This window comes from Artibeus jamaicensis, unplaced genomic scaffold (genome assembly GCF_021234435.1).
Source record: "Artibeus jamaicensis isolate MK-2021 breed Jamaican fruit bat unplaced genomic scaffold, CSHL_Jam_final contig_700, whole genome shotgun sequence".
NCBI classification, from domain to species: Eukaryota; Metazoa; Chordata; class Mammalia; order Chiroptera; family Phyllostomidae; genus Artibeus; species Artibeus jamaicensis.
Window position 1 is genome coordinate 12,293,582 of NW_026521930.1, and position 27,719 is coordinate 12,321,300.

Below are 27,719 nucleotides of genomic sequence, written 5' to 3' on the forward strand. Positions count from 1 at the left end.
AAGGTGCCAGAACCCCATCACAGCCAACGCCTCTGGCAGAATGAGCTTCTCACTCACATTCTCCGAGCTGGTCAACATCGCCATCCCACAGTGTGGTGTGGTGAACTTCAAGGCCATGCACCTTCTGCTCCATGGCATCCTGGAGCACATCCAAATGGCTGAGCTCAAGAAGGTCCTCTCGGGAGATGAGGACTTCCTCCAGTCCTCACAGGCTGTGTTCATGCCCCGGGAAGGAGATGCTCAGCCCATCCTCAACCCCATGAAGAGGCTGAGCAACGTCTTTGACCACATGGTGAGCCGCATGGACAAGATGGAGAGCCAGCTGGCCACGCTGCAGGAAATGCCCTCTACGGCTGAGCTAGTGGAAGCCAGCCAGGGGGCCTGCCGGCCAGCCCAGGAACTATGGCAGCTGATAAAGCTCCGGAAGTTGGTGGAAGGCAATGAAGAAGCCACCGAAAAGGTAAACTGCCTGGCCTCCACAAACTTCTCGCCCCCTTGCTCTCCTCCCCGGCATCTCGCCACCTATTCCCTTGTGTCCCTTTGTGATGAGCCCTCCCTGTTGGGTTGTCAGGCAGACCAAAGCTCCAAGCTTGCATTCATCGAGTATTGAGGCAAGAAGCCAGACATAAAAACCACATATTGTGTGATTTCATTTATACAAAATGTCCAGAATGGGCACATCTATAGAAATAGAAAGCGTATCTGTGGTTGCCAGGGCCCCAGGTGGAACAGGGAATGGGGAGCGCCTGCATCCTGGTTACAGGATCTCCTTCTGGGGGGATGGAAAGGTTTTGTACCAGACGCAGGCAGTGGTTTCACTGTGAATGCAGTAAGTGCTACTAAGTCGTTCTCTTTAAAATAGTTCCTTGTATGTTATGTGAATCTTGCCTCAATAAAAAATAATAATAATTGAGGACCACCCACAAGGGAGGTGCCATGGTAGTCATGGTGAAGAGGAGTTCATGTTCTAGCAAACAGAAAGCGAGGGAGTAAAAATCTATAGGAAGTAGTCATGTGAAACGTGGGGAAGAGTATTATCTGTACTTTATAGGTGAGAGACTGACACTCAGAAATCTTCACTGCTTTGCTGCCAGCGACAGTGGAGCAGGGGAGGAGCTGCCGCCTCTGACCCAAGGCCTGCCTTGGACCATGTACTCTCCTGACTCCCCTCTCAGCACGTGGTTATCCACCAAGGCCTGTAGTGTTGGGGAAGACGCCGAATCCTGGGAAATAAACACCCTGCCCTTTCTCCTGTCATTCTCCCACTGGTTAAACTGGAGGGTGAGCCAGGCTCAAGGCCCCGAGTGTACCGAGAGGGTGGAGGACGAATATGCAGGGGCTGATGGAGAACATCCATCAAACGGCTGGGCGGCTCTGAGGTTGGACCACTCTGAGGTGGGTGCCGTAAAGGGGACTGGGGGCAGAGCTTTGGGAGAAGGGTAGTGGGTCGAGATGGTTCTGGAAAAGTAGATAAAAGATCAGCATGTAGATATTCTAGAGGAGCAAGTGACAGCAGCCTGCACAGGGCACACTTGGGACACAAGGGACAGTCTTATTGGCTGATCCCCAGAGGAGGGTCATGGATGATGAGCTGGAAGGTGGGCTAGGGCTCTACCCTGAGGGTCCTCAGGTGCCATGGAAAAGCATTGGCTCTCATCCAGGAAGTGTGCAGTCTTTCTTTTTGTGAACTAAGCTTCCCCAGAGAAGGCTAGTCTGGCCTCAGGGGAGAGGTTGTTAGCAAAGGAGGCAGGACAAGTGGTAGAGAGGCCACAAGTTAAAGAGCACCCAGCCAGAGAGTAGAACAGCATGCCAGGTGTGGCAAGCACAGAAAGAAAGGGCTCATCGCTTGCCAGGTAAGCAAGATACTTGTATCTGTTAGCTTCTTTAATCTTCAAAGCAACTGTGAGGCAGATTCGATTATTATCCCAAACTTACAGATGAGGAAATTGAGGCACAGAGAGGATAAGGAACCCACTCTGTGTCACAGTGTTAGAAAATGGGTGCTCGACCTGTCTTGGGCAGAGTGGGTTAGTGAAAGGCATAGGTATGCGGGGCTGCCACTTACCAGCTGGAAAGGGTGGGGAGATGGTGATGGTTCCTTCCTCCCAGGAATGTTGCAAGAATTAAGACAAAATGAAATAATGAATGGAAATTGCTCAGCACAGAGCTCCATATACTCTGGGTGCCCAATCAGTGGTCACTATTATTATTATTCAGGGATTTGAACTGAGCAGGGAAACTGAGATGGATCAGGACCTCAGCAAAGTCAGGCACCTAGAGCCCTGCCAAAACATGCCTGGTCTAGGTGGGAGAAGGGAGAGTCCAGTCCAGCCAAGGTGGGCTGATGCCAGGCAAGAGGGGCAAATGGACAACACAGAAGAACTCTAAGTTATCATGCTCAGTGGAAGTAGCCAGGCACAAAGACCACATGTTGCTTATATAAAACATCCAGAACAGGCAAATCTTTAGAGATAGGAAGTGGATTAGTGGTTGCCAGGAGCTGGGGGTGGAGGCAATGGGAGTGACTGCTGATGGATGTTCTAAATCAGGGTGTCAAACTCATTTTTCTCAGGGGCCCACATCGGCTGCGCGGTTGCCTTCAAAGGGTTGAATGTGATTTTTAGGACTGTGTAAATGTAACTAGTCCTTAACTAGGGGCAAGGAGCTCGGCGCTGCCGCCAGGTAGAAACAAGGTGCCGGACCGGATGTAACAAAGGTGGAGGGCTGGATTCGGCCTGCGGGACTTGTGTTTGCTCCCTGGGGTCTAAATGTTGAAAATGTGCTAAATAGAGATGATGGTTGTACAATCTTGTGAATGAACTAAATGCCACTGAATTTTTTACTTTAATATCGTTACATATATTTTACCACACACACCCACACACACAAAGAGACTGGCAGGATCAATCTTTAAAAACAAACAAATAAAAAAAAATGTGTTCTACCTGTACGCTGTCTACAAGAGACACATTTTAGATTCAAGGACACTGACAGGTTGAAAGTAAAAGGGTGGAAAAAGATGGCCATGTAAGCAGTAATCAAAGGGCAGCTGGAGTGACTATGTCGTTAGACAAGATAGACTTTAAGACACCAAATTGGTACTGAAGACAAAGAAAGCTGCGTGGGTGGCAGAGGGCAGATTACGGAGGGCTTCGGAAGTTGGAGAGGTGCCAGCCCCTCAGAGAAGCCTGCCTTCTACTTACCTTGATGGATGAAGGCTTCTAGAAAGCGTGAGTACCCAGAGTGACACAACTGGGGCAGGAAAGGGGCAGACGGACGAGTTTAGACCTGGGTGTGCAGGCCTTCAAGGACTGTTTGTGCACTTAGGAATTAGAGAAAGTCACCTTGTGGGAGCCTGGCTGAGGCTGCCAGGGTTGCCAGGATGACCCATTGCAGGGGCTGCTGTGGTAGCTGTTCTCAGATGGTGCAAGCTGCTTAGCTAAGAGCAGGAACCCCTGCACCCAGTCAGGTTGGCAGCCAAAATGCCATGTTGATGGCAGGGGTCACCTCGCCTGCCTCCCTCTGCCTCCTTTCTCTGGGATGGTTGGGTGTGTTCTCAGCTGGTCAAGGTGAATGCTGGGCATTCACCTTGGTGAATGGGCACTGGTCAAGGTGAATGGTGCCTGGAAAACTAGGGCAGGCACCATGGAGGCTCCTTGAGAGGTCTGGGAGGACCCACAGGCATGGCCCAAGGGCTGTGCTCCTGGTCATGCCACCACCAGATTTAGGGGCTCAGGCACTGCAACAAGTTGTTACTTAGGTAGATTGACTGTACGGGTTTTCCACCCTTGGCAACACTGACTTTTGGGCTGGGCGACTCTTTGTGGTGGAGACTGTCCTGTGCACTGTGGGATGTCAAGCAGCACCCCTGGGCTCCACCCATCAGGTTGCCAGGGGTTCCTCATAGTCATGACAACCCCAAATGTCTCCAGATGTTGCCATATGCCCACTGGGGCCAAATCACCACTGTTGAGAACCGCTGAGTAGATGCCCTGGCTGGTGTGGCTCAGTGGATCGAGTGCTGGCCTGCAAACCAAGGAGTTGTTGCTTTGATTCCCAGTCAGGGAACCTGCCTAGGTTGCAGGCCAGGTCCCTAGTAGGGGGTGCATGTGAGAGGCAGCCAATTGATGTTTCTGTCCCTCTTTTTCTCCCTCTCTTCCCTTCTCTCTAAAAATAAGTAAATAAAATCTTTTAGAAAAATTCCCTCCCGATTTTACTCTCTCAACCCCAAACTCCTACTATATATCCCACAATTAAAATAATTTAAAATTTATATTGGTTTTTGAGACTTTCTTAACCAAGTTTAAGGGCATGGAAGATACTTTGGGGATTTTGAGAATCAGGGTCAAAGTTTCTGGAAAGCAGTAACAAATTTCATAGTTTGGCAGCACCCTCCCCAGGGTCCCAGGAAGTGTTATTGCACTGCTAGGTCTGTCTGGAAGGTGTGGGGTGTTAGCATTGTCATTTCCCAAAACTGTGGCCACATAGATCAGTCTAGCTGGCTGTCTGAGGGGGTGTTTGCCTCGAACCCCCTCACTGATCCTTTACAGGCCTCTTGAAAGCACTGGGTCACCAACCTGAATTGACATTCTGAAAGCCCCCTTCAGAGACAGAGAGCAAGAAAGACAGAATAAGTGTAAGTCTGGACAAGTCTAGTTGCAAGTGCCTGCAGGGCGTTCCAACACCTTGGGGTCCACTTCCAGTGAGGGCAGCTTTCCAGGCCCACCTCCCCTGAACATGGCTCAGTCCAAGCCCCATTTACAGTCTGAGGGGCCATGTGGGCCCTTTCAGGTTATTCTCCCAGCAACACAGTCCAGGCCCTGACCTTTCCCCAGTGCCCCTCCACTGCCCTTTCCTCCCTAGACTAGAGTCCAGGGCATGTCCCTAGACTTGTGAGGAGCAGGCTGGGTCTGGGTTGGGAAACCTGTAATTGACTATCATAGGAGAGCAACTGTGGAGAGCAGGACCAATAAAGTGGCATTGGTCTGGTCAAGAGAGCATGAAGTATATAAAACAAAAGGAGTCACTCATGTCAACCAAGATGGCTGCCAGTCGGCCTTAACATTTTGGTTCAAGAGGGAAACTACCTGAGTCACACTAGATACATCTAGCAAGGAGACACACCTAAGATATCTGCACATGTGATCAAAACAGTCCTGTCTGCAGAACAGGGCCACCCATAGATAGGCTCCTGAGCAAACTCCCCACTTGTCATCAAGGGTGCCATGACACCTATTAAGAGACCCAAAAGGGTGGAGTGCACCACTTTCAAGGTACAACTGAGGCAGGCTCCAGACCACTGCTGAGACAGACACTCTCCACATACCAGAGAGATGCTTCATGCCATGCTGATACCCCCTGGCACTGGCCACTGGAGGCTCTGCCCTGCTAGACTGAGGATGTCGTCTGCTCACCTGGCTCCAGAGACCCTGATGACTCCCTTGCCCACCGTGTTGTCTCCTGAACCTGTAGACTGAGACTCTGGGCCTCTGGTTCATTATTCCCTACTGATGGCTGTGTGTGTATGTGTTACATCTCTCTTAGATTGTTAGAATGTGAGTAGGATATTGCATGTTGATGTCCTACTTTGAGTGAACCTACATTCAATAAAAGCTGAGTGAATAGCATAGTTACCTGTGTGGCTCATCTATTTCTTGGTGCCAAGCTGCTCAGCAGGCAGCACTTGGCTGACTTATAGGAAAGACCGTATCACGAACGTATATGCTCACAACAGCAGCACCTCATGAGAAAATAATCTTTCTCCTCTCGTGTGCAGCTGTTGATCATGGAGCTGGCTATAAAATTTGCCATCTTTTCTGGGTTTGTTGATCTTTTCAAAGAACAGGCTTTTAATTTTGTTGACTTCCTCTATTATTTTTTCGTCTCTACTTCATTAGTTTCCACTCTAAACTTTATTGTTTCTTTTCTTTTCTTTCTTCTTTTTCTTTTTTACTTAGAATAGGTTCAGTTTGCTGTGCTTTTTTCCAGAGTTTTATGATAGGAGGTTAGGCTTGATATGAGATCTCTCTTGTTCATATAGTCACATCCAGCTAAAATTTCTCTCTGAGCACTGCTTTAGCTGCATCCTATAAATTATCGTGTGTTGTGTTAATTTGAATTCATCTCAACATGTTTTCTAATCTCCATTGGGATTCTCTTCTTTGACCCATTAGTCATTTGGGAGGACGCTGTTTGATTTCCACACATTTGTGAATATCTACTAGTTTCTACTGTTGATTTCCAACTTCGTTACAAGTGGTCAGAGAACATATTTTTTAATTATTTCAGTCCTTTTAAAATTTATTGAGACTTGTTTTTATGGCTAGCTTATTATGGTCTATCCTATAGAATGTTCTATGTGTGCTTAGAAGAATGTATATTCTGCCATTGTTAAGTGAAGTTTTCTATAGACGACCGTTATGTCTGATTGGTTTACAGCATTGTTCAAACCTTCCTGTTTCCTTGCTGATCTGTTTAGCTGCCTTATCCATTATTGGAAATGGGGTACTGAGGTCTCCAACCATTCTTGTTGAGTTGTCTCTTTCTCCTTTCAGTTCGGCCAGTTTTTGTTTCATGTTTTTTGGGGACTCCATTGTTAGGTGCATATATGCTTTGCTTATTATATATCCCAGTGGATTAACCCTTTTGCCATAATAAATGTCCTTCTGTGTCTCTACTAATAATTTTTGCCTCAAAGTCTATTTTGCCTGATGTTAGTATAGCCACTCCAGTTCTCTTTTGGATATTGCTTGCATGATATGTTTTTATATCCTTTTATTTTCAACCTATTTGTACCTTTGAAGCTAAAATCTCTTATGGCACCACAAGTTTGGATCATGTTTTTTCATTCATTCATTCTGCTAATCTCTGTCACTTAATGGAAATTTTAATTTCCCATCAGCTCTTACCTGAAGTTTCCTCCCTGGTCCTCCAACTTCCCCTGTTGTCTTCCCAGGACAATCTACACATGCAGCCAGAAGGACCCTTTAAAAATGTAAATCTAATCATAACTCCTTTGCTGATCGTCCCATGGCATCCACCAGAGGCCACAGGATGCTTTGTAATGAGTGACACCTGGTTACTGAATACATTCAAACACAGGGCTGCTTCCTTCCCACCCAGGCTACTTGAGAGCTCAGAGCACTGTTGACTTAAGTGTCATTTGCTGGCCTCTAAGTACGTTTCAGCCTAGGCCTTACAAGATCCAAGAAGATACTGGCTGGTATAGCTCAGTATATTGAGTGCAGGCCTGCAAACCAGAGGGTCGCAGGTTTGATCCCCAATCAGGGCACATGCCTGGGTTCCAGGCCAGGTCCCCAGTGAGTGCCATGTGAGAGGCAACCATACACTGATGTTTCTCTCCCTCCCTTTCTCCCTCCCTCCCTCCCTCCCCCTCTCTAAAAATAAATAAAAATTTTTTAAAAAGAAAGCAAGCGATGAATGCATAAATAAGTGGGACAACAAATTGATGTTACTCTCTCTTTCCTTCTGTTCTCTCTCCAAAATTAGTCAATAAAATTTTTTTAAAAAAGATCCAAGAAGACTTCTTAGAACGTGGCAATCATCAGAGAGCTTACTTCTCTTCTCCACCAGCCACACCCAACTTTGTGTTTTCCCCTCTTCTCTCCCTCTTCAGTCCATGAAGACCCTGCAGGATTTGCTCACTGACATTCACGCACTCAAGGCCACCACTGAAACCCTGCGGAAGGACGTGGACACGCTGATGGACACGGTTAATAAGGTAGACCCTCCCCATCATCCTCCGAGCTGGCCATGCTGTTCGTACTGCTGGTGGGTGGGTGACAGAATAAATCTAGGAAGCCTGTTATTAGTCAAAGGACACAGCCATGGGGGCAGGAGAGGAGCTGACATGGTCCAGCCACTAGGCTCATCCCCCTGAACTCTCCATGGCTTCTACCATGCTGTGTTCCTCACATTGCAGTGTTAGGACACCATCTGCAAGTGACAGAAACTTAGTTCATTCCAGCTTAGGTAAAAAGTCCATGATGGTTTCAGGTACTGCTAGATCAAGGTGATCATACCAGATCAACACCTTTCAGTGATGATTTTCCCTTGGGTTGGCTTCATATTTAGGTAAGTAGGTATTCCCTAAGTCTTGGCTACTTCAGGCTTCTGTTCCATCAACCTAGGAGAAAGAGAACACCTCTTCCTCCTCTAGAAAGCTCCGTTTATACTAAGAAGTGGAATAGACCTAGCACAGGCCTACATGCTAGCTCCTTCTGTAGCCATGAGGACATCAACCCAGGCATGTTCTAACTCCTTCCCACGATGTGGAAGGACATGGAATTTCTGAAGTGTGATCTCATAGCTGAGGAGTCAGAACTGGGTTCAGAAGGCAGCTCTACACACCCCTCAGGTTGGTGTTGTGGCCGAGGTGTTACAAGCAGTCTCCCAATTATATGATTTTGTTATTGTCCCCAGTACACAGTTCAGTGTACAGATTTGATTGTCAGAGCAACTGTGAGGACTTCGGTCTTGGGCTAGGTAGCTCCCATCTGAGCAAAAAGGGCAATGTTAGGAATCTGTGTCATGAAACACTAAAAAGAACCCTTGGACAAATCTGTTGAGAAACAATGCCCTCTCAGCTTACCTCTTGGAGATTCTTAATGTACATTTGTCCATTAAGGGCTCTGAGAAGTCCTACAGTACACACACCCATGGAAGGCTTTTTAAGCCCAACATTTTCCAAACTTATTTGCCTAGAAAACCTTTTCCCACACCTTTCTTACTCTCTGGGACACACTTTTTCTTCCTTCTCCAGCTCTTAGTCACCTAGACCTAAGTCCTTGTATTTAAGCAGTGGGAGAAGCAGGGCCAGGACCAGAACTTGCACTCCTAACCCATGGGTTTGGCTCATTTGACAGATACACCTGGAAAGAGTAACCACTTTTTTTGATGATTTGAAAGTGCAGAATCGGAAGATGAATGCGCTGCAGCGGGACGTGGTGAGGGCCTTAGTCCCATTGTTCCACCCTGGTCCCCTGACCTCCAGGACCGGGGGTGCCTGCCTAGGTCTGGGAGGGGAAAGGAGGGGAACACAATCTGGAAAGGCTCATTTATCTGCACATGTGGAGGGCAGTGTGGATGAGGGCGTCACACAAGGGCGTCATATACTTCAGGTTCACATCCCTCAATCCCAACTCCATCCTCTACCCCATAGGCTACTCTCCAGAACAAGATTCTCACCATCCCCAAAACTGAGGAGTTGGTACTCTGGAGTGGCCTCCACGAGGCTATGTTCAGCCCAGTAAGTGAAGGAGGATAGAGGAAGGGGAAGTGGGTGTGAGGGAGCAGGCAGGGCGACCGCTGCGCTGGCTTCGGACAGCCCTGGCCAGCCTAGCTACTTTTTCCACAGGCAGCTACTTCACTACAGCTGACGGATTCTGATCTGTGGCAGATTACAGATCAGCTCCAAGAGACTGACCTTCCCCAGACCACCACGTACCTTGAAAGTGTTGGTCCGAGCCAGGTCTCAGAGGCTGTCCAACTCCCCAAGCTCCTGGACACCGCTTGGCATTACCAGGTCCCAGAGCAACTACAGGAGGAGGAGTCTGCCCAGGCAGTTTCACTCACTGGGGCCCAGGGGTTGGGGCAGCCTCAGGTGCTGGAGCATCGTCCAGCAGTCAAGACTGGGGCTGCACCTGAACCAAGGCCTGGTTCCGTGCTGAGGCCAGAGCCTAAGACCATGCCTATACTTGGGCCCAGGCCGGGGCCCCGTCTGACACCTGACTTCACACCAGCACATTGGCTTCCATTCATGTCAAGGGCTGCCCGCGGACCTGGGCCTGCCCCTGGGCTTGAGCCTGCGTTCGGACCTGGGCCTGCCCCTGGACCTGGGCCTGCCCCTGGGCTTGAGCCTGCGTTCGGACCTGGGCCTGCCCCTGGACCTGGGCCTGCCCCTGGGCTTGAGCCTGCGTTCGGACCTGGGCCTGCCCCAAGCCCTCAGTTCGCACCACCGGGATTCTGGCCTTTCATGCCAGGTAGCTGGCCTCCTCCCAGAGGCATGCGCTGGCCTACCCCTGGGCCTTTCTGGGACTTAGGTTACATCCAGCCTAGCCAAGGCCCAGCGGGCCCCGTGTCTGCTCAGCCCCCGGGCTTGAGGGCCCCACCACCAGCCACAGAGGTTGGCTCTGCTTGGCTTCATCCACTATGGTCACAGTCTCACCATGCAGGGCTGCACGAGTTCCCATTTGTCTCAGAAAGTAGGGAAGAAGATCACTTACATCACAAGAAAATCCCTCAGGATGAAGCCCGCAGAGCTGAGGCCCCTAAGGAAATGCCTCCTAAGGACCCCCGTTCTGCCCTTCAGCAGATGAAAACCACGGCTGCCGTTGCAGCTGCTGCCGCCGCCACCTATGCAGCTGCTGCAACCTCAGCAGCCCGGGCAGCCAGGGTCGCTGCCAAGGTCGTCAAGGATGCCCCCGCCACCAAACTGGCCACGGTAGCAACAACGGTGGCTGCATCTGGGCCCCTAGGGGTCTTCGCAGATGTCGTGGGCGCTGGGTCTTCCCGTGGGGCCACAGGCACCGTGGCCTTCCCTAAAGACACTGAGATGGAAGACTTGCACGAGGCGGACTACGACGACCTCTTGTCTTCTCCGTATGCTTCTGTCTTCATCACACCCGATGCTACCCTCTCCCAGTCCATGGTAGTGGCCAAACAAGCTATGACCCCTGAAGACAAGAAGAGGGCCGTCAAGTATTCCATGAGCCACATAGCCCAGATACCTGTTCGACATGACTCCCTGAAAGAAGAGTTTATCCAGCTGTCAACCAACATGGAACAGCGCATAGGTTACCTAGGTAGGCCCAGACTGGCTCTGGGAAAGGTGGTAAGGGCTCAGGCCCTCACTCTGGCCTTAAAGAAGCACCTCCTTACCTTTGTTTAACTGCCCCCAACAAAATTTACGTTCAGCCATTCACCGTTCATTCCTTTGGTAAGCAGTAGCTAGCCTCTTTCTAGTCTACTCTATCCTTTAGAATGAGCGTATAGTGAGGTCTCATCTTAGGACAGAGGGGGCAGTTTTGAGTCTAAAGCTGGTGCTTAAAGAGGAAATTTTTATGTCAAAAATCACCATTGAAAATCGCCCATAAAACCCAGTACTACTGTATAGTGTTTTGACAAATCCAGGTCCTCCAGTGTCCAGCAGTGCTGAACAGGCCCCAGGTGAAATGATCGATTTGGGACTAGGAACAACTGCCAGGCGAACACGGAGACGCTTAAAGGCCATAGGCACGTTCAGGGTGGCAGCGGGGCCGGTAGATTTATGCTTCATCTCATGCCCACGATGGGAGTATGGTCACTGAGGGGTATGGAGGGACACAGTGGCTCACTTCAGTGGTTGTCAACTTTGAGCCTGCCTCAGCAACCCCTGTGGGGCTTAGTAAAGCACAGACTGTGGGGCCCGTCCCCAGTTGCTGACTCAGGCTACTGGCAGGGGGGTGGGGAGGTAGGCAAGAATGTACACCAAGAATTTCTAACCCTTCCTGGGGAAATGTTGCCGATGTTGCTGGCTTGGGACCCCGCACTGAGACCCCTTTTCCTACCCTTTTAAAATTGTTATCTTGTTTTGCTCTCTGCCAGGGATAATGGTTGAATTAACCTAAGTCCAACCCATGTACAGTGCCGCCCCTGATGGGCGGTACTATTCCGCAAACCTTGAGAGAAAAAGAACTTTGCATAGCTACAAAGAACCACGCCGAACCCTGGCTGGTGTGGCTCAGTTTGTTGAGTGTCATCCTACAAACCAAAAGGTCACCAGTTCGATTCCTGGTTCAGGTACATGGTTCCCAGCTGAGGCCAGTGAAGCAGTCAACCACTGATCGGCGGACGGTCCTCTCTCACATCAATGATTTTTCTCACTCCCTTTCTCCCTCCCTTCCCCTCTCTCTGGAATAAAAAACAAAACTAAAACAAACAAAAAAACACCTACATTGGTATCAGTGATACTGGGGCACAGCTAAGGTTCTGATAGTAATGAATTTAAACTTAAAATGTAAAGCTGTCATAGCCCAAAGCCTACCACTGCTCAGCTGCTATTTTTGTTAAGAAAGCGACTGTCAGGCTGTAGACATACCGCGGCTGCAGTTTTTCAAACATCCCCAGCTCCGACCTATACATTAGTTTTTTGGCCTCTCACCTGGAACTGGATATAACATACTTTTTTTTACATTATTTTTTTCACTACCATTTATCTCACCTATACCCTCTCCCACCTCTACCCACCCCTTCCCCACAATGTATTTTTTTACCCCTCTCCTCTTTTGTTAAATATTCCTTTTTATTTTGCAGTGAATAATATATTTATAAATAAGGTACTTTATAGTTTTTTGCTCAGGGTGTTTTTGGGAGGGGAGTTGATTCTGGTTTTTTGTTTTGTTTTGTTTTTTTAGTTAATTCTGGAGCATGTTCTCTAGATCTGCTCTGTCTGATATGATAACCTGGAAACACTCGTGGCTATTGAGCACTTGACCTGGGGCGATTTCAAGGTCAGATGTGCTCGCAGTGGGAAACACACAGTGGATATTGAAGACTTAATACAGAAACAAGAATATAAAATATCTCAATAATTTTTATTATATATTTAAAGGATATTATTTTAGATATATTGGGTTAAAATGTCTTATTAACATTAATGTCACCTGCTTCTTTTTAGATTTTTAAAATGCGACTCCTAGAAAACTTTAAATGACCTCAAAGGCCCCCAAGCTCCCAGCACAATATCTCTCTATCGGACAGCGCTGCCTCCGGCATAAGAGAAGCAGGTGGGGCTCTAAACAAAGCATCTTCCCCTGTTCCTGCCCCTAACAGCCACCCTCTCCTTTGCTTTCAGCTAGTATGGGAGCCTCTACCAAGATTGAGACAACAGTGGACATACTGCAAGAAAAGGTTAGCAGTCTCCAGAAGTCCAGGATGCAGGTCAGTGAATTGGGCAGAAAGAGCTTTTACTAAAGAGCATGATGATGGGAGACAAGCTGATGGCCGACTATGACCCAGAACTAGACAGAGCATTATTTGTCTTGTAGCTCAAAAGAGGCCTGGGGCAATGAGGGGCGGAAGAGGCAGCTGCAGCCCAGCAGCCTGCTCCGCTCCCGCTGGTGCAGGGCCACCCCCCCCCCCCCCCCACCATGGGCCCGGGTCCTCCTGGCGGTTAAGATGGCGGGTCAGAGGCACACTGGCCTGGTGCATTCTTCACGCCCCATCTCACCCATGGTGACCTCAGCAGCAGAGGCCTAGGACGTCTGTTTCTGCCCCCTTTAGGAAGAGGAACTCGAGAGAATTTGGGGCCACCAAATAGCAGTGGTAAAGGATCACTACGTCGTGCTGGACAGGGCAGTGGAACAAATCCATGCTCGCCTGGATGAGTTAAAGGTTCGGAGGTCTGGGGTCCCAGAACGGGCAGCTGAAGGGACAATTCATCGGGATATTAGACCAGGGTTTCACATATACGAAGGCAGGGGAACCCGTGGACATTTTAGCGGCATTTTCTTACGCATAAATGACACTTCAATTAGAAACAAACAACCCCGCCTCGCCCACCACGTGCACACACGCGAAAACGGAAGGGCCTGGATGGCGTCCCTCTTGTTGACCACAAGGGGTCGCCCCTTCTAGGACAGGGTCGCCCGCCCCTAGAAGGACGCCTGGCCTACAGTGGAGGCTCAAAACGCGTTGAAAGAATCCAGTGACTCAGAGGATTTCTTGCACCAGCTGTTACATCATTCATAACTCTCCCCTACACCACCTCGTTTCTGACCCATCAATGCCTAAAGGCCTTTTTGGAATAGCAGAGTTGCTGGCACAAAAAGTGTGGAGACCACACGGAACACTCACCCCACCAGACACTATCTCCATGAGCCTGAGGGGTTCTGACTTTCTGAGCTGGACCTCAGGGCCAGACATTTGGAGAAGGGACCAAGGTCATTCCCAGTAGGAGATGACCTTCTCCCACAGTAGAAAGAGAAGTCCCAAACCGGGCAGTCAACCGAGGCAGTTTCTATGAGGGCTTCTGCTTTCCTATCAGGGGGCTACGGGTAGGATGAAGTAGAATGCAGGGGGCAAAAGGGGAGGACCCACACAGGGCAACTGAGACAGTAAAGAACTTCTTCGCCCTGGCTGGTGTGGCTCAGTGGATTGAGTGCGTGCCTGCGAATCAGACGATTGCGGTTCAATTCCCAGTCAGGGCACATGCCTGGGTTGCAGGCCAGTTCCCAGCAGGGGACGCATAAGAGGCAACCATACATTGATATTTCTCTCCCTCTTTCCTTCTCTTCCCTTTTAAAGATAAATAAATAAAATCTTAAAAAAAAAAACAAAACAACTTCTTCTATGCGGGGAACTGGTTCCCAGCCTACCTGCAGGTGGTAGGTGGAGCTCTGGGACTGTGTACGTACGGAGGAGACCAGGGCTATAGGACTGTGTGAGTACCGAGGTCAAGCATAACATCATCTCTTGCCAACGCTGTGCCCTTTTTCGTCACTGCTTCAAAGAGGCCAGGTTGCTGTGTCCGAGGCAGATATTGGTGCCCTTCCTCAGTGGAGATGAGCCAATTCATTAAACATGTCTGTTGTGTACCCAGCACTATGCCCTGCCCTGCAGGCACCGGGGAGGCGAGGTCACAGGACCTGGCTCCAAGGAGTCGTCACTTGTTGAAAGAAACTCCGGAGAATGAGGCCCAACCACCAGCACCAAGTAAGATGAGGCAGCCTCTGTCTCGACGACCTTTCTGTCCTTTGGGCCCACAGCAAAGAAGTAATTGTTTATGAAAGTTAAACCCGGAAGAGCACACTTTGTATAGAACACATATTTCATGAAATATATCTTAAATGAACATGTGCGACAGATCGGCAGCCCCGTGGAGCCCTTCCAGTAGAGAAATGAGGGCACGCAGACACCTCGGGAGCAGCTGTTACCGCTTTACCTGGACGTCTGTGAGAAAGTGTTATGAACATAACAGGTGACGCAAAAAGTCCTCTTACTCATTCACTGAGTCGCTCCGCCGCTGTTACTGAGCCTTCACGCTGCACCAGACGCCCTTCTAGGGCCTGGTGATACAGCAGCCAACAGGACAGACACCATCTAGGTTCTTCTGTGTTTGAAAGTGAGCAGCGGTGTTTGTGTCTTTGACCAAAGTATACTTTATGCACAGTAAAATGCCCAGGTTTTAAGTATAAGAGGTGGATAAATTTTTGCCTATTTACATCCCCGTGTCCCCACCACCCAATCAAGATGGACACATGTCCATCGCCTTATGAAATGTTTATTAATTGATTTTTAGAGAAAGAGAAGGAAGAAAAGAGAGAGAAAAACATCAATTTGTTGTCCCACTTTTTAATGCATTCACTGGGGATTGAACCCACAACCTTGGCATATCAGGACAACACTCTAACCAACTGAGCTACCCAGCCAGGGCCATATCTATTACCTTTGAGTGTATCTCTTAGAGTGCATCCCACTAAAAACACAGCAGGAAAATAAGTGAGAACAGAACTCTTTCTTTTTGACTTGATGGAAACATTACTTTCTCTTTGCAAGAGGATGTGATGGAGCTTTGCAATAATTAGAATTAGGTTCAACTTTGAATAACGTAACCCCCCAAATAACTGACTGAAACAAGGTACCTCAGAAAAACAAGAAAGTCAGAGATGATTAACTTTGGCGGGTCTCAAATTCCCTGACGTGTGATTTCCATTCACAAGGTCACCTCAGGCTCCAAGGTGGCTGCTGGTGCTCCAGGCATTAACTCCGCACTCAAGCCAGCAGTGAGGACAACACCTGCCCACTTTCCTATTCGCCCCAAGGGCCACACCAAGCTATAAGAGAGGCTGTGAAATGCAGTCTTGATTCTGGGAGGTCACACGCCAGCTAAAAGTGGGAGGTTCTGTTGTGGAGGGTGAGAGGAAGACCAGATATGAAGGGAGAAGTAGAAGCCTGTTTTCCGATTTGGAGGAAAAGAGACCTCTGGGGACATGGCCCAGTGGGCATGAGGCTCTTCCTGACCCACTGTGAGGGCCCAGAAAGTGGGCAGAGTTGATGGAGGGAGTTGGTTCTTCGTGGAGTCTCAGGGATGGGAGTGTGTCCCACATGTAAGCACTTGGCTGGTGAATAGACTGCGATTCCTGCAGGGACCTCACGACAGGCCAGAAGAGATGAACTTCCCTGAAACACCTGGGGAGCTGAAGCACCAGCTTTGGCTTATTCTTTCCCTCCTCAGGTCTGCCTCCCTGTGCAGTGAAGTTGCCATGCCCGTCCCCCACATGACAGCGTCTCCCAAGTCCCACATGTCTTCCCTTCTAACCTGGGCACCAGGGGTCCAGGAGCCCAGGCCCTCCCATGTGCCCGCCCTACCTGCTGTCCACCCGGCCTCAGTGTCCCACAGCAAGGGTGGAGTTGAGAGGCAGGCATTATCCTCAGGGCTCCCAAGGTTGGTGGACATTCGCTTTGCTTCTGTTCTTAGATTCTCCAAGCTCAAATAAAAGACCTAGAAATGCACAAGGCAGACAAAAATTCGATGGAGCAGGAGTTGAAAGAGGTGAGTGAGCAGATTCCTCACCCCTTCCTGTTCCCCAGTCCTGAGCCCCAGCTCTGCCACCCAGGGAATGGAATCAATCACCCAAGACAAATCCTGGCAGTGAGATTTCAGGGTCTTATTCATATGGAAAGGGGGGCTTTGGATGGTTAAGCAAAAGCACGGAAGGAACACTTTAACTCAAAAGTGTGTACCTGCGACACACGAACGGAACAAACAATCAAAAGTGTTCCTATTTTCAGTGACTCAGGATTAGTGACAATGTGTTATGTGAACTTACAAACCACGCACCAACTTCTCTGTCCTAGGAAAACCATGCCTCAGATCTGACCGTTGTCTTTGAGTCAACATAGGCCCCAGGATAGAATTTAAGCCAAGGCTACGTGTCCAGGGTCCCAACTTGAAAAAACTAACCAAAGTGGTCCAACCTCCCCCAGCTTCCCCTTGCTCCCACCTCAGCCGCTCTGCTTCTCTGAGTCCCTTCTCTCTCTAGAAAGCCGACAGGAGCACCCTGGCGGGCAAGGCAAGCAGGGTTGACCTGGAGGCGATGACAATGGAGATGAACGAGATGATTCAGAGCATGCTATTCAGGGTCGTGTCCAATGAGGATGACTGGAAGAAGGCCATGGAGCAGCTCAGCAAGGACCTGGGCACCAAAGTGAGTTTCCCTGTATCAGGTTTATCACTCGCTGCATAACAAATTACTCTGGAATTTAGCGGCTTAAGGCAACAAGCATTTAGTTTTTGAAGGTCAAGCCTTTGGGAGCAGCTTAACTGGGTGGCTCCGGGTCTCCCATGAGGTTGCAGTCAAGGTGTCATCTGGGGCTGCAGTCCTCTGCAGGTGACCAGGGCTGGAGAAATCACTTCTAAGGTGGCCCCCTTCCATGGCTGTGGCAAGGCTCCTCACCCCTCATCCCATGAACTCCTCAAGGCCACACTTGGGTAGCCTCACAACGCTACAGCTGACTTCCCTCAAAATGAGTGGCCAGGGGAGCCTGATGGGTCCGAGCTTTCACAGACATCGGCTGGAAATCTGTGAAGAGCTCTCTTTCATCAATTTGAGCTGATTACCCTGAAATATAGTTCCTTCAAGGAAAGAAACAACGCTAAATTATTTCCTTTATGACCGACCAGTTTTCACGGTAACATATCGATGGAAATAGCCACATCCAAAACACCGTGGCCAATGAGGGTTTCTATTTTTATTTTTTTATTTCTTCTTCGTGAGAGTCGCCACAAGTCATGGATTTTTATACATTCAATACTCAATTCATTTGATTAATTAAGTTACTATTTATTTTGTCACTCATATGGTCTCATCTTTGGCCTGTGAGCTGGCTTCTGAGCCCTTCCACTGGACCCTCTGTCATGAGATATCTGTCTTATGTCCTAAATGACAAGCTGTTCCAGGCTGATTGTCAGCATTCTCTTCCTCAGACCTGAATCGGCCGTATCGCTGTGGAGTCTGGTTCCTTTCAGTGGGGAATGGTGTTTAGAGACCAAAATCTGGGCACTGGAAGGAACACTTTAAAAATTCAGAAGTCTCACTTCACAAAAGAGTCTGGCAGTTTTTCAAAAAGGCAGACAGAGAATTGCCGTACCACTCAGCATGTCACTCCTAGATACAGATAACCAAGAGAAAACTGGTGTCAATGTAAAAACTTGGATAAGGATGTTCATTGCAGCGTTATTCGTAAGAGGAAAAAAGTGGAAACAACCCAAATGTCCATCAAGGATGAATGGGTAAACAAAATGTAGTCTAGCAATAAAATCAAATATTATTCATCCCATAAAAAGGAATGAAGCACTGATACATGCTACGACCTGGATAAACCTCGAAAGCATTATACTCAGTGAAAGGAGCCAGACAAAAAAGGCCACAAACGGTGTGATTCCATTTATATGCAATGTTCGGAACAAGCAAATCTACAGAGACAAAGCACAATAGATTAGTGGTTGCCTACCTCTGAGGGTGTAGGAGGAAATGGGGGTGACTGCTAATGGGGATGAGGCTTCTTTTGGGAGTGATGAGAATGTCACAAGATTGACTGTGGTGATTTGATGGTCCCACAATTCTGTGAATATATTTAACGCCATTGAATGTATAGGCTGCACTCATTACATATGCGATGAATGTGTGAATATAGATTGTCTGGAGGCCACTGGGAGGAATGTTTCTCAGGCCTGCGGTCCTGTAGTTGAGCATAGGTTTGGCTTCATCACTTGGAGGCAGTAACTGATGCCGTTTCTTTGCCTGGCGTGCTGGTAAGGTCACGCGGCCGCTCGCTCCCTTCTGGCATTAGCATGCCAAAGGGGTACAAACCATAACCCAGGCTTGTCAGTTCCCTCTCCTTAACCACCTCGCTTTTTCTGTTTAATCCTGTTACACTCTGTAACTTTGCAGGTTACTGCAAATCCTTTTCTGGAGGGTGGCAGGATATGAATTAGTTGACTAAACATTCTTTTCTTCCCTTTGGCTATTGCAGCTGGTCCACGGGGATTTGGATGATCTAAAGAAAGACATAAATGAGGTCGAGCAATTAGTCAAGAAGCTGCTAATCGAAGGCCTCCGATTTGATCCAGACAGCGCTGCTGGCTTTAGGAAGTGAGCCCCTTCTGGGTAGGGGTGGAGCTTGTGGAGACTGGGGGATCCTCCAGGGAGGAAACAAGAGGGGGATCCCAGAGGATTCTGGGAGCAAGAATTCCAGACCTATTGACATGGGGAGGTGGGATGAGCTTCCCAGTGGGTGTGGAAAGGGTTGGGGTAAGGTTGGGAGCACTGGTCTTGACTGGCAGAGGGGCTCCAGGAGCACAACTGTTCCAAAGCTTTTTTGCCACAAATGAGGAGGTTCAGAGAGGAAAGGAGCCATGCAAGTAGGAGCCTGGGTGGATCTGGGACCACAGCCAGGTCCCCTGCCCCCATCCACACAGCACCCCCAGACACAGGGATGTAATGTCTGGGGAGCTCCTGTCCTCGGATCACCCCTCATGCCTCTGTGAAGGCTACTGTGTCTACTGTGAAGGTTAGCTTTCCAGGAGGTCCCTGGTTTTAAAGACCTCCACTAATTATGTTTAAGGTAGGGAGGTACACTACACTTTTATTTCCTCACCTCTGCCTCAATGGCCGCAAATGGAGGCCAGCAGAGGCTGGCGGAACTGAGGGGAGTTGGCCCAGGCCAGTGGGTATAGGATGTGGGTGGAAGTCCCGGCCCTGATTCACAGACAGACCTGCATCCTCCCCCCACACACTGCCTGGGGACAGGGCAGCCTCGCAGGGCCTGACTGGGGTGTCACAGCTGATGAATGGCTGTCTTCCAGGAAACTGTTTGAGCGGGTGAAATGCATTTCCTGCGACCGGCCCGTAGAGATGATGACTGGCCCGTGAGTACCGCCGCCAGGGGGCGCCCACGCCCTCTCTCGGACGGACAGACACTCACCCTCCCCCAACCCCTCCTCGCCCACCGCCCCAAGTGCCTGCGTTGTTCTGGGAACATCTATAGGCACATCCACTTACTCGTCCTGTAGACATCATTTCATTGCTCCCTGTCCCTCATCGAGCCACCACCATCCCTTCCTTTCTTCATCAGCACTGTCGGGGTGCCCACTGTCCTAGGGACTGGGTTTAACTCCAAAAGAAAAATAGTTGTGACCTAGCTGGGCAGCTCTGTTGGTTGGAGCGTCATCCTGTACACGGTAAGGTCACAGGTTTAGTCCCTGCTCAAGGCGTGTGCAGAAGGTATCGGGTCTCTCTCCCTCTTTCTCTTTCCCTTAAATCAATAAATATATTCTCGGGTGAGGATTTAAAATAATAAAAAATAATAACAACAGTAATAATAATGGAAGAAAACTATAGGGGAAAGCAGAACTTTGTCGGAATTCCTCACATGTATTTGTACAATCTAGTACTTTATTTAATGATGTGAAATTCACATAAGAGTAACCATTTAAAGTAAATGATTCAGGGGGATCTACTTCATTCACCATAATGTGCAGCCACCACCTTTAATTCCAAAACACTTTTATTGTTCCAAAAAGAATCCCCTGATTTACTAAGCAATCACTTCTACTGCCCGCTCCTGACAACCTCGAATTTACTCCTGTCTATAGATTTGTCTATGTTGGACCTTTCATAGAAATGGAATCCTACAATCTATTGTCTCCTGTACTTGGCTTCCTCCACAGAGCATAGTGTTTAAGTTCCTCCATGCTGTACTGTGTGCCAGTACTTCACTCCTTTTTGTGGCTGAATAATATCCCATTGTATGGAGAGGCCACACGTATTGTTGGTCAGTTCATACACTGATGGGCATTTGGTTGTTTCCACCTTTTAGCCTTAATGAATAGCACTGTTATGAACATGCATGCAATATATTTGTTTGAACACCTGTTTCCAATTCTTCTGAGTGTAAACCTGAGAGTGGAAGTGCTTGGTGATGTGGTAACTTTGTGATTAACTTTCTGAGGACCCACCTGACCATATTCTGGTTTAAGAGCTAGGAGCTCGCATGTCCACGGCCTCTGTGGTGTTAATCTGGCCCTGGTGACCAGTGAGGCTCAGCAATACCTCCATGCCAGTTCACACTCATGGAGGGGCTTTGGAGCTATAATCAGAATTTTTCTTTCAGACAACAGATACCTAGTTGCAGTATTTGTTATAATAGTTTTTTTTTAAAAAAAGGAAACAACCTGAAGTGGTAAATGAGTTACAGTAAATTCATTTACCATACACAGTAATACATACCGTACAATTTATACAGTATATTCAGCCAATACAGATCATGTCGTAAAAGAAACCACATAGCAGGAACTTCTGAGATGCAGAAATGATCTCCAACTACAGTGTCCAATGCAGTAGCCACTGGCCACATGCGGCTGTTGAGCACCTGAAACATGGCTAATACGACTGAGAAACAGAATTTGAAACTTACTTAAATTTAGTTAATTTAAATGGCCACGTGGCCAGTGGCTGCCATATTGGCTAGCACGGTTGAGGTAGAATATGAATGACCTGGGAAAGGTTTTGCAATAACTTAAATGAGAAAATCAAGTAGTAGGTGTGTTATGATCCCATTTTTGTTAAAATATATATATATATATAAACATTGAAAAAATACTGGTAGGACACATATCAAAATATGTGTCACATGGTTACAATACTTTTTTGCTTATTTGTGCTTTTATATGCTTTCTAAAGTGCAGGCAATGTGTATTACTTTAAATTTTATTGTGGCTTAAATACATACAATAAAGTATGTAAATGTTACTGTACAGCTTGATAAGTTTTTTTTAATCCTCATCCAAGGACATGCTTATCGATTTTAGAGAGAGGGGAAGGGAGGAAGAGAAACATTGATGAGAGAGGGAAACATTGATCAGTTGCCTCTTGCACACACCCCAAATGGGGACCAAACCCGCAAACTAGGTATGTGCCCTAACTGGGAATCGAACACGCCACCTTTGAGTTTACAGGACATTGCTCCAACCAAATGAGCCACACCGGCCAAGGGCTTGGTGAGTTTTGTGTGTATACACACCTTCGTAACCACCATGCGGATCAAGATGTAGACCAGATCCAGCTCCTGAGAAGGCTACTGGTTTATTTTTATTTTTATTGAGGTAAAGTACACATAACATAAGTTAATCACTTTATGGAGAACATTGCAGTGGCATTTTGTACATTGACAATGTTATGCAGGCCCCACCTCCAGTTCCAGAACATTTCCATCAGCCCAGAAGGAAATCCCTTACCTGTTAGCTGTCACTTCCATTCCCCTTGCCCCCAAGCTCTGACCACCTCCAGTCTGTGTCTGGTGTTTACTTTTATAACTGGAGCATTTAAAAATGATAATTGGAACATTTTTTAATGACTTACAAAGATTATCGAGGTTCCCCAGAGGCCTGTGGGGCGGCCTCAAGCTAAATTTGAGGGTGGCTTCCGGAGAAGGTGGGAGCCCAGCGCCCTCTGCTGGCCATGTATGCCTACTACTGAGCAAGATCTTGTTCAACAGACACCTCATCACCATCCGCAAAGCCCACCTGCTGTCTCGGCTTCGTCCAGCTAGTGCCAACAGCTACGAGTACCTCCAGCGACAACAGATGAGGTGAGAAGACCAGAGTTCTGCCCCACAGAGGACACTAGGGACCCAGGATCCCTGCAGAGACCTAAACTCTAGTCCCAGGATGCAAAGACTATCCCAGGGCATTGCCAGCCATCTGCTAGGGAAATGTTCGGGGAGACAGCTAGGGCAGCAGACAGGCATGTGAGACGATCACAGAAGAAAGGAATGGACATATTTACTGGGCATCTATTATGAGCCAAGAATCACCAGGGAAGGGTTTCTTATTTAAATCTCACAACCCTCTATGAGCTAGGATTAATATGCCTGCTTCTTGCTGGAGGACATAAGTAAAGATGGTGAGACTTGCTGTGGCCGGGCAGACACTGTGCTAAGCACTTTGACATACTTGACCTCATTAAATCCTTACACTTTGCCCTTTGAGGTATATTCTATTATCATCCCATTTCACAGTTGAAGAAATTGAGGCTCAGAGAACTTAGGCAACCTGCCCGAGGTCACAGGTAGTAAATGGCAGAGCTGGCACCTAAATCTGAGGGTTTCCACCAGACCCAGCTGGCTCCCTGGGTCCCAGCCCCATTCCTCACCCTCTGGACATCCCATGGCTTCAAGGTGTTTCTCACCCCCAGGTGGGGAAATAATAGTAACCACAGACACACAAAGGGAGGGACCTGGGAACCTGTGCCCTGTGCCCTTACATCCCTTGCCTGATTCTTTCTGGAGATCAAGAGGTTAAGAGCATACATTTGGCAGGTCACATCAGGCCTCCAGGGGTGGCTGGGATCTGGGGAATGTAGGCCTCGATTTTTTCTCTGCCCCCACACTGCCTGCTTCTATCCACCCACCAGGCCCCAGGCCTGCTCGGCTACACCACCCAGAATCAGCTGGAAGAAATTCCCATCTTCCCTCATTATTAGCCAGGTCCTTAGGGCCTAGCCTTAGGCTCCTTGGGGGTAGAGGGGTCTCCAGGTGGCTGCTGACCCTCCTGCCCTGTCCAAGGGAACAGCAGCAGCTACAGCAGCTTCAGGACCTTGGAGACAAGGAGGACTGGAGCGATGGCCCTGGGAATGACACCAACCGCAAGTTCAAGTCATATAACTTGTCAACACTCTACCCCTACGGGGACCCTGAGGTGTTGGACTATGATACTGTGAGTCAGGCCGAAGCCTGGGCGGTGGGCGACCTGGGGTGCTCCTTTTGCTGGGCCTCTGTGTATACTACACAGGCTCAAGGTCATTCCCTTACCTGGGGCCTGGGCCATCCAACAGGCCGAGGTGGACATCCTGGGAGTGGACGGGATCCTGTACAAGGGCAGAATGAACACCCAGGACGAGGCACGGCCACTGACCAGTGTGAAGGAGCCAGCTGGTGAGAGGCGTCAGACTTTCCTGGGCACTCCTGCCTAGTGTCCTGGCTTTGCTGGCCAGCTTAAACAGAGGCCCTGGCAAGCAGAGCCCAGAGCTGGCACCATCCCTGACTGGGGGGTCCTCACACAGCCACTTGTGAAAGCAAGGTTCTACTGTATGCCAGACACTGCACCCAGTGCCAGGGAGACAAAGGGGAGCGAAAACAGTGGTTATGCTCTGGAGTCTCCGTGTAAGTAGAAGAAGCAGACTGTAAGCAGATAACTGAAGGTGAGGCTGAATAACTGACCCGAAGGGAAGGCCCTGGTCCTAGGACTGTGTGTGACAAAGTATGTGGGCTAGGAAGGGGTGCTGGTGGTCGCCCCAAAGGTGGATGCTGGGCTGGTGATGGGAGAGTTGTGACAAGGGGCGCTGGCCCAAGGAGAGGGACGGGGTACTGCCCTGAGGCCTCTGAAAAGGGACCAAGTTTTCTCTAGATGGAGGGCTCAGGTGGGAGGAGAGCAGTCCAGGTGGAAGGAATAGCAGGTGCAAAGTCTCTGGGGCGGATGCGAGCCAGGCACAGTCAGGCACTCAGACAGGTGAGTCCACCTGAGATGCAGAGATTGGGGTGGGGTGGGGTATGATGAAGAGGACACTTGGACAGACCGCGAAGTCTGTGTTCTAATGTCAAGGGCAGGTTAGGGTTGGGTCGGAGGAGAGTCTGTCACACGTGTGGAATCAGTCCTCTGGTTGCTGCAGTGTTGAGGCCCTGGCTGCAGACGGCTTCTCCTGGGGACCCCACCATGCAGCTCCAGCACTGGGCCAGCAAGACCAAAAGGGGCACCTTTCTGGGGCCGGGGACTGCATCGCTCCGGTCCCTGCCTTCATCTTTGCATAGCCTGCTCACGGTGTATTCTCCTCTCTGTCTCTTATAAGGATACGTGTCTTCGGACTTAAGGCCCAACTCAACCCAGTACGCTCTCATCTCAACATCCTTTGCGTAATTACATTCACAAAGATCTTTTCCAAAACAGGTTACAGTCACAGGTTCCAGGGGACACCTTTTTTGGGGGCTATCCTTCAATCCAGTCTAGGCCTCCCCCTGGTCCAGGAGGGTGGGACAACCACCTCAAACCCCACACACCCTCTGGGGCAAGGCTGTGGCCTGCAATGCCAGTGCTCCTTCCTGGGGCCCGGCGGCGGATGTTGCTGGGAGGGGACTCAGGCTGGGCTTCAGCGATCAATCACCAGGCAGGATAACGACGAGGTAGTGACTAACATTTAATGTCTGACTTCTTTTGTTGGTGCCCTTGTTGGTGCCAGGGGTGTTTTAGAAGCCGCTGGAGAAACCCAGTGCAATCAAACTGAAGGTACTGCTCCCTTAGGGTTTTCACCCCATGAAGGATGGAGACATGTTGAACGAGTAAGTCAGTGAGTGCGTCAGATGAAACATGGAGATGGGGACAGGACGGCCGGGGCGTGGTCCCTGCTGAGTGGATGGTCTAAAGGACTCTGAGAAGGGACATTTGAGGCAAGAATTGTCAGGAGACAGCCAGAGACAGACATAGCTGTTCAGGCAGAGGGAACAATTGTTCTGCATAAGAAGGAGCGTGGTGCCCCCACAACTCTTGCCTGGCACCAGGCATGGTCCTCTCCTCCAGGTCCATGTCTTGCCTGGCCACCTATGAGATCCTCCTCACTCCTCCTCCTCCCTCATCTTTGCTCTTGTGGCCTCTTTTCCTGCATGTTCCTACATCTTCTCCTGCAGAGGCCTTTGGCCTGGATTCTGGATAGCCAGTCATGGTGGTTCTTGGCTGGACAGGGAGAAGGGCACACCTTGGGTTGAAAAGTGGAAGATGGAGCCAAACCCCAAAGACCACATTATGGTCCCCCTTCTATGAAATGCCCAGCACAGGCAAATCACATCAACAGACGCAGCTTAGCAGTTGCCTGGGGCTGGGGGGAGGGGAGAATGGGGAGTGACTGCCTCTGGGTACCAGGTCTCCTTTGGGATGATGAGAATGTCCTGGAACTAGATGCAGATGATGGCTGCACGACCTTGTGAGTGAACAACGCCACTGAACCGTTCGTCAAATGCTTAGTTATATATTATGTGAATTTTACTTAAAAATATGCATACACACAAAAGATGGACAGGAAGGCGGGGGTGAGAGTGCCGCGGTGGTCTGCCCCCCCCCCCCGGGGGCGGGAAGACCTAAAGGGCAGCCGGACACCCAGCCTGGCGGTAGTGCTGCCAGCACTTCATCTGCATCTTGTTACCGTCTCCTCCCTGGCCTTGAGTTACCTCCAAAAACCCTTTTTCTAATATCTGAACTTTAAGAAGCCCGAGAAGGTGGGGAGAGAAGGTCCTTCCACAGACGAATGGGGAGGGTGTGTCAGGGGGGTGGGGGAAACGGCAGTCCCACCGGAGTGAACAGGTGTCTGCGGGAGCCGAGGGCAGGACAAGTGCTCCAGTGGGGGGCCGAGCTCCACAGGAGCCGCCACCCATTCCTGTCTCTTCCCCACCAAGCTGTGAAGGTTCCGCATCCCCCGACTCGAAACCTGTATGAGCGCTTTGGTGCCACCTACCCCTGTGAGTACCTGCTCCTCCAACTCCCTGGCCCAAGTGGAATTCTGGTTGGGTGCCCAAGCCCCAGACTGGGGCTCTCCCGCCCCACCTTGCCCATCTTTCACATCCTCTGTGCCAGTGCCTAAGAAGGCCCCCCAGAGAGGCCCCCTCTAGCACCCGGCTCCCTGGTGGGCCTCCAGCTGTCCTGGGCTCCTGCTTCCCCTTCAGCCAGGCTTCCTGTCCGGGACATCCAGGCTGGGAAGGCACCCAGGTGTCCTTGCCCAGGTGTCCAGTCAGCTGCAGAGGTGGGATAAGGGAGTCCACTCATTCTCCGGGCCTCTCAGCTGGGGCCTGTGAGCCAGGCTGGAGGGAACTGATCTCCCGATTCATATGGCCCCTGGACCAGGCATTTGTGGGCGCTTTTCAGTGTACAAAGCACTCTGCCCCTTATCTCATCCGGGCCTCATCCCAGCTAGGAGTGGTGGCTACTGCCAGCCCATTTGAAAGGCGGGGGGTGGGGGAAGCTGAGGCAGACTGACCCCGGTGGGGGATGCGGGAGCTGGGACTCCTCCGGGTGCTCTGCTCCACTTTGCCATCCGCTCTGTTGTGCATCACCTCGGGTTGCTCCCTCCACCCCCAGGGAGTCTAGGCTGCCCGAGACCAAGGATCGGCACTGAGGTACTTCCATCTTGGGGCCTCTCCTCTCAGTCGGGCCAGCCCCTGCCCAGAATGTTCTTTAGACAAACCACGGTCTCTCCTGCCCCTCCCAGCCCTGCACCCCCGCACCAGCATCCGCTCAGCCGCTTCCAGCCCCCACCCAGTGATGCCAGCTCGGCCTCCGTCTACGCCTCCGCTGCCCCTGCTGCCACCGCTGATGCCGTCCCTGCAGGACCCCTCGCAGGCCCTGGGGTCCACCAGGCACCCAAGGTCTCAGCGCCTCGAATCCCGAGCCAGCACACGGCCCACCTAGGAGCCCGACAGCCCGTGAGCCGTGTGCCCTGCGCCCGCACTGTCCCTTCCATCCCCCAGCAGCCGAGACGGCCGGGGCCTGGCCTGAGGAAGGTGCAGGGCCCTGGACGTAGGGAGGACTCACTGTGACCCGGTGGCTGTCTTCACTGTCTGCCTATAAATATACACAGCGCAGTGCTGCTTACCCCACATGACATGAAGAACACAGCTTT

At 50.0% G+C, this 27,719-nt stretch overlaps 1 protein-coding gene across 1 annotated transcript; it reads left to right on the top strand.

Annotated features, from left to right (window-relative positions):
- The first annotated feature begins 40 nt into the window (after positions 1–40).
- On the top strand, positions 41–27,516 carry CUNH16orf96 (chromosome unknown C16orf96 homolog). Its single transcript, XM_053671743.1, has 18 exons — positions 41–460; positions 7,637–7,741; positions 8,886–8,966; positions 9,182–9,263; positions 9,381–9,622; positions 9,762–10,001; positions 10,181–10,823; positions 12,854–12,939; positions 13,282–13,392; positions 16,478–16,552; positions 17,043–17,207; positions 19,036–19,154; positions 19,868–19,930; positions 22,558–22,650; positions 23,626–23,776; positions 23,895–23,994; positions 26,500–26,562; positions 27,309–27,516. Exons 1-18 carry the CDS (start codon positions 41–43, stop codon positions 27,506–27,508), a joined length of 3,039 nt encoding a protein of 1,012 aa, XP_053527718.1. The 3' UTR covers positions 27,509–27,516.
- Positions 27,517–27,719: the final 203 nt, after the last annotated feature.

Bases quoted from the DNA above. Each gene is read 5' to 3' on its own strand.
- CUNH16orf96 (XM_053671743.1), top strand. From the start codon at position 41: ATGAGCTTCTCACTCACATTCTCCGAGCTGGTCAACATCGCCATCCCA. The intron at 8,967-9,181 runs GTGAGGGCCTTA...TCTACCCCATAG, and splicing joins ATGCGCTGCAGCGGGACGTG to GCTACTCTCCAGAACAAGAT. The intron at 26,563-27,308 runs GTGAGTACCTGC...TGCCCCTCCCAG, and splicing joins CTTTGGTGCCACCTACCCCT to CCCTGCACCCCCGCACCAGC.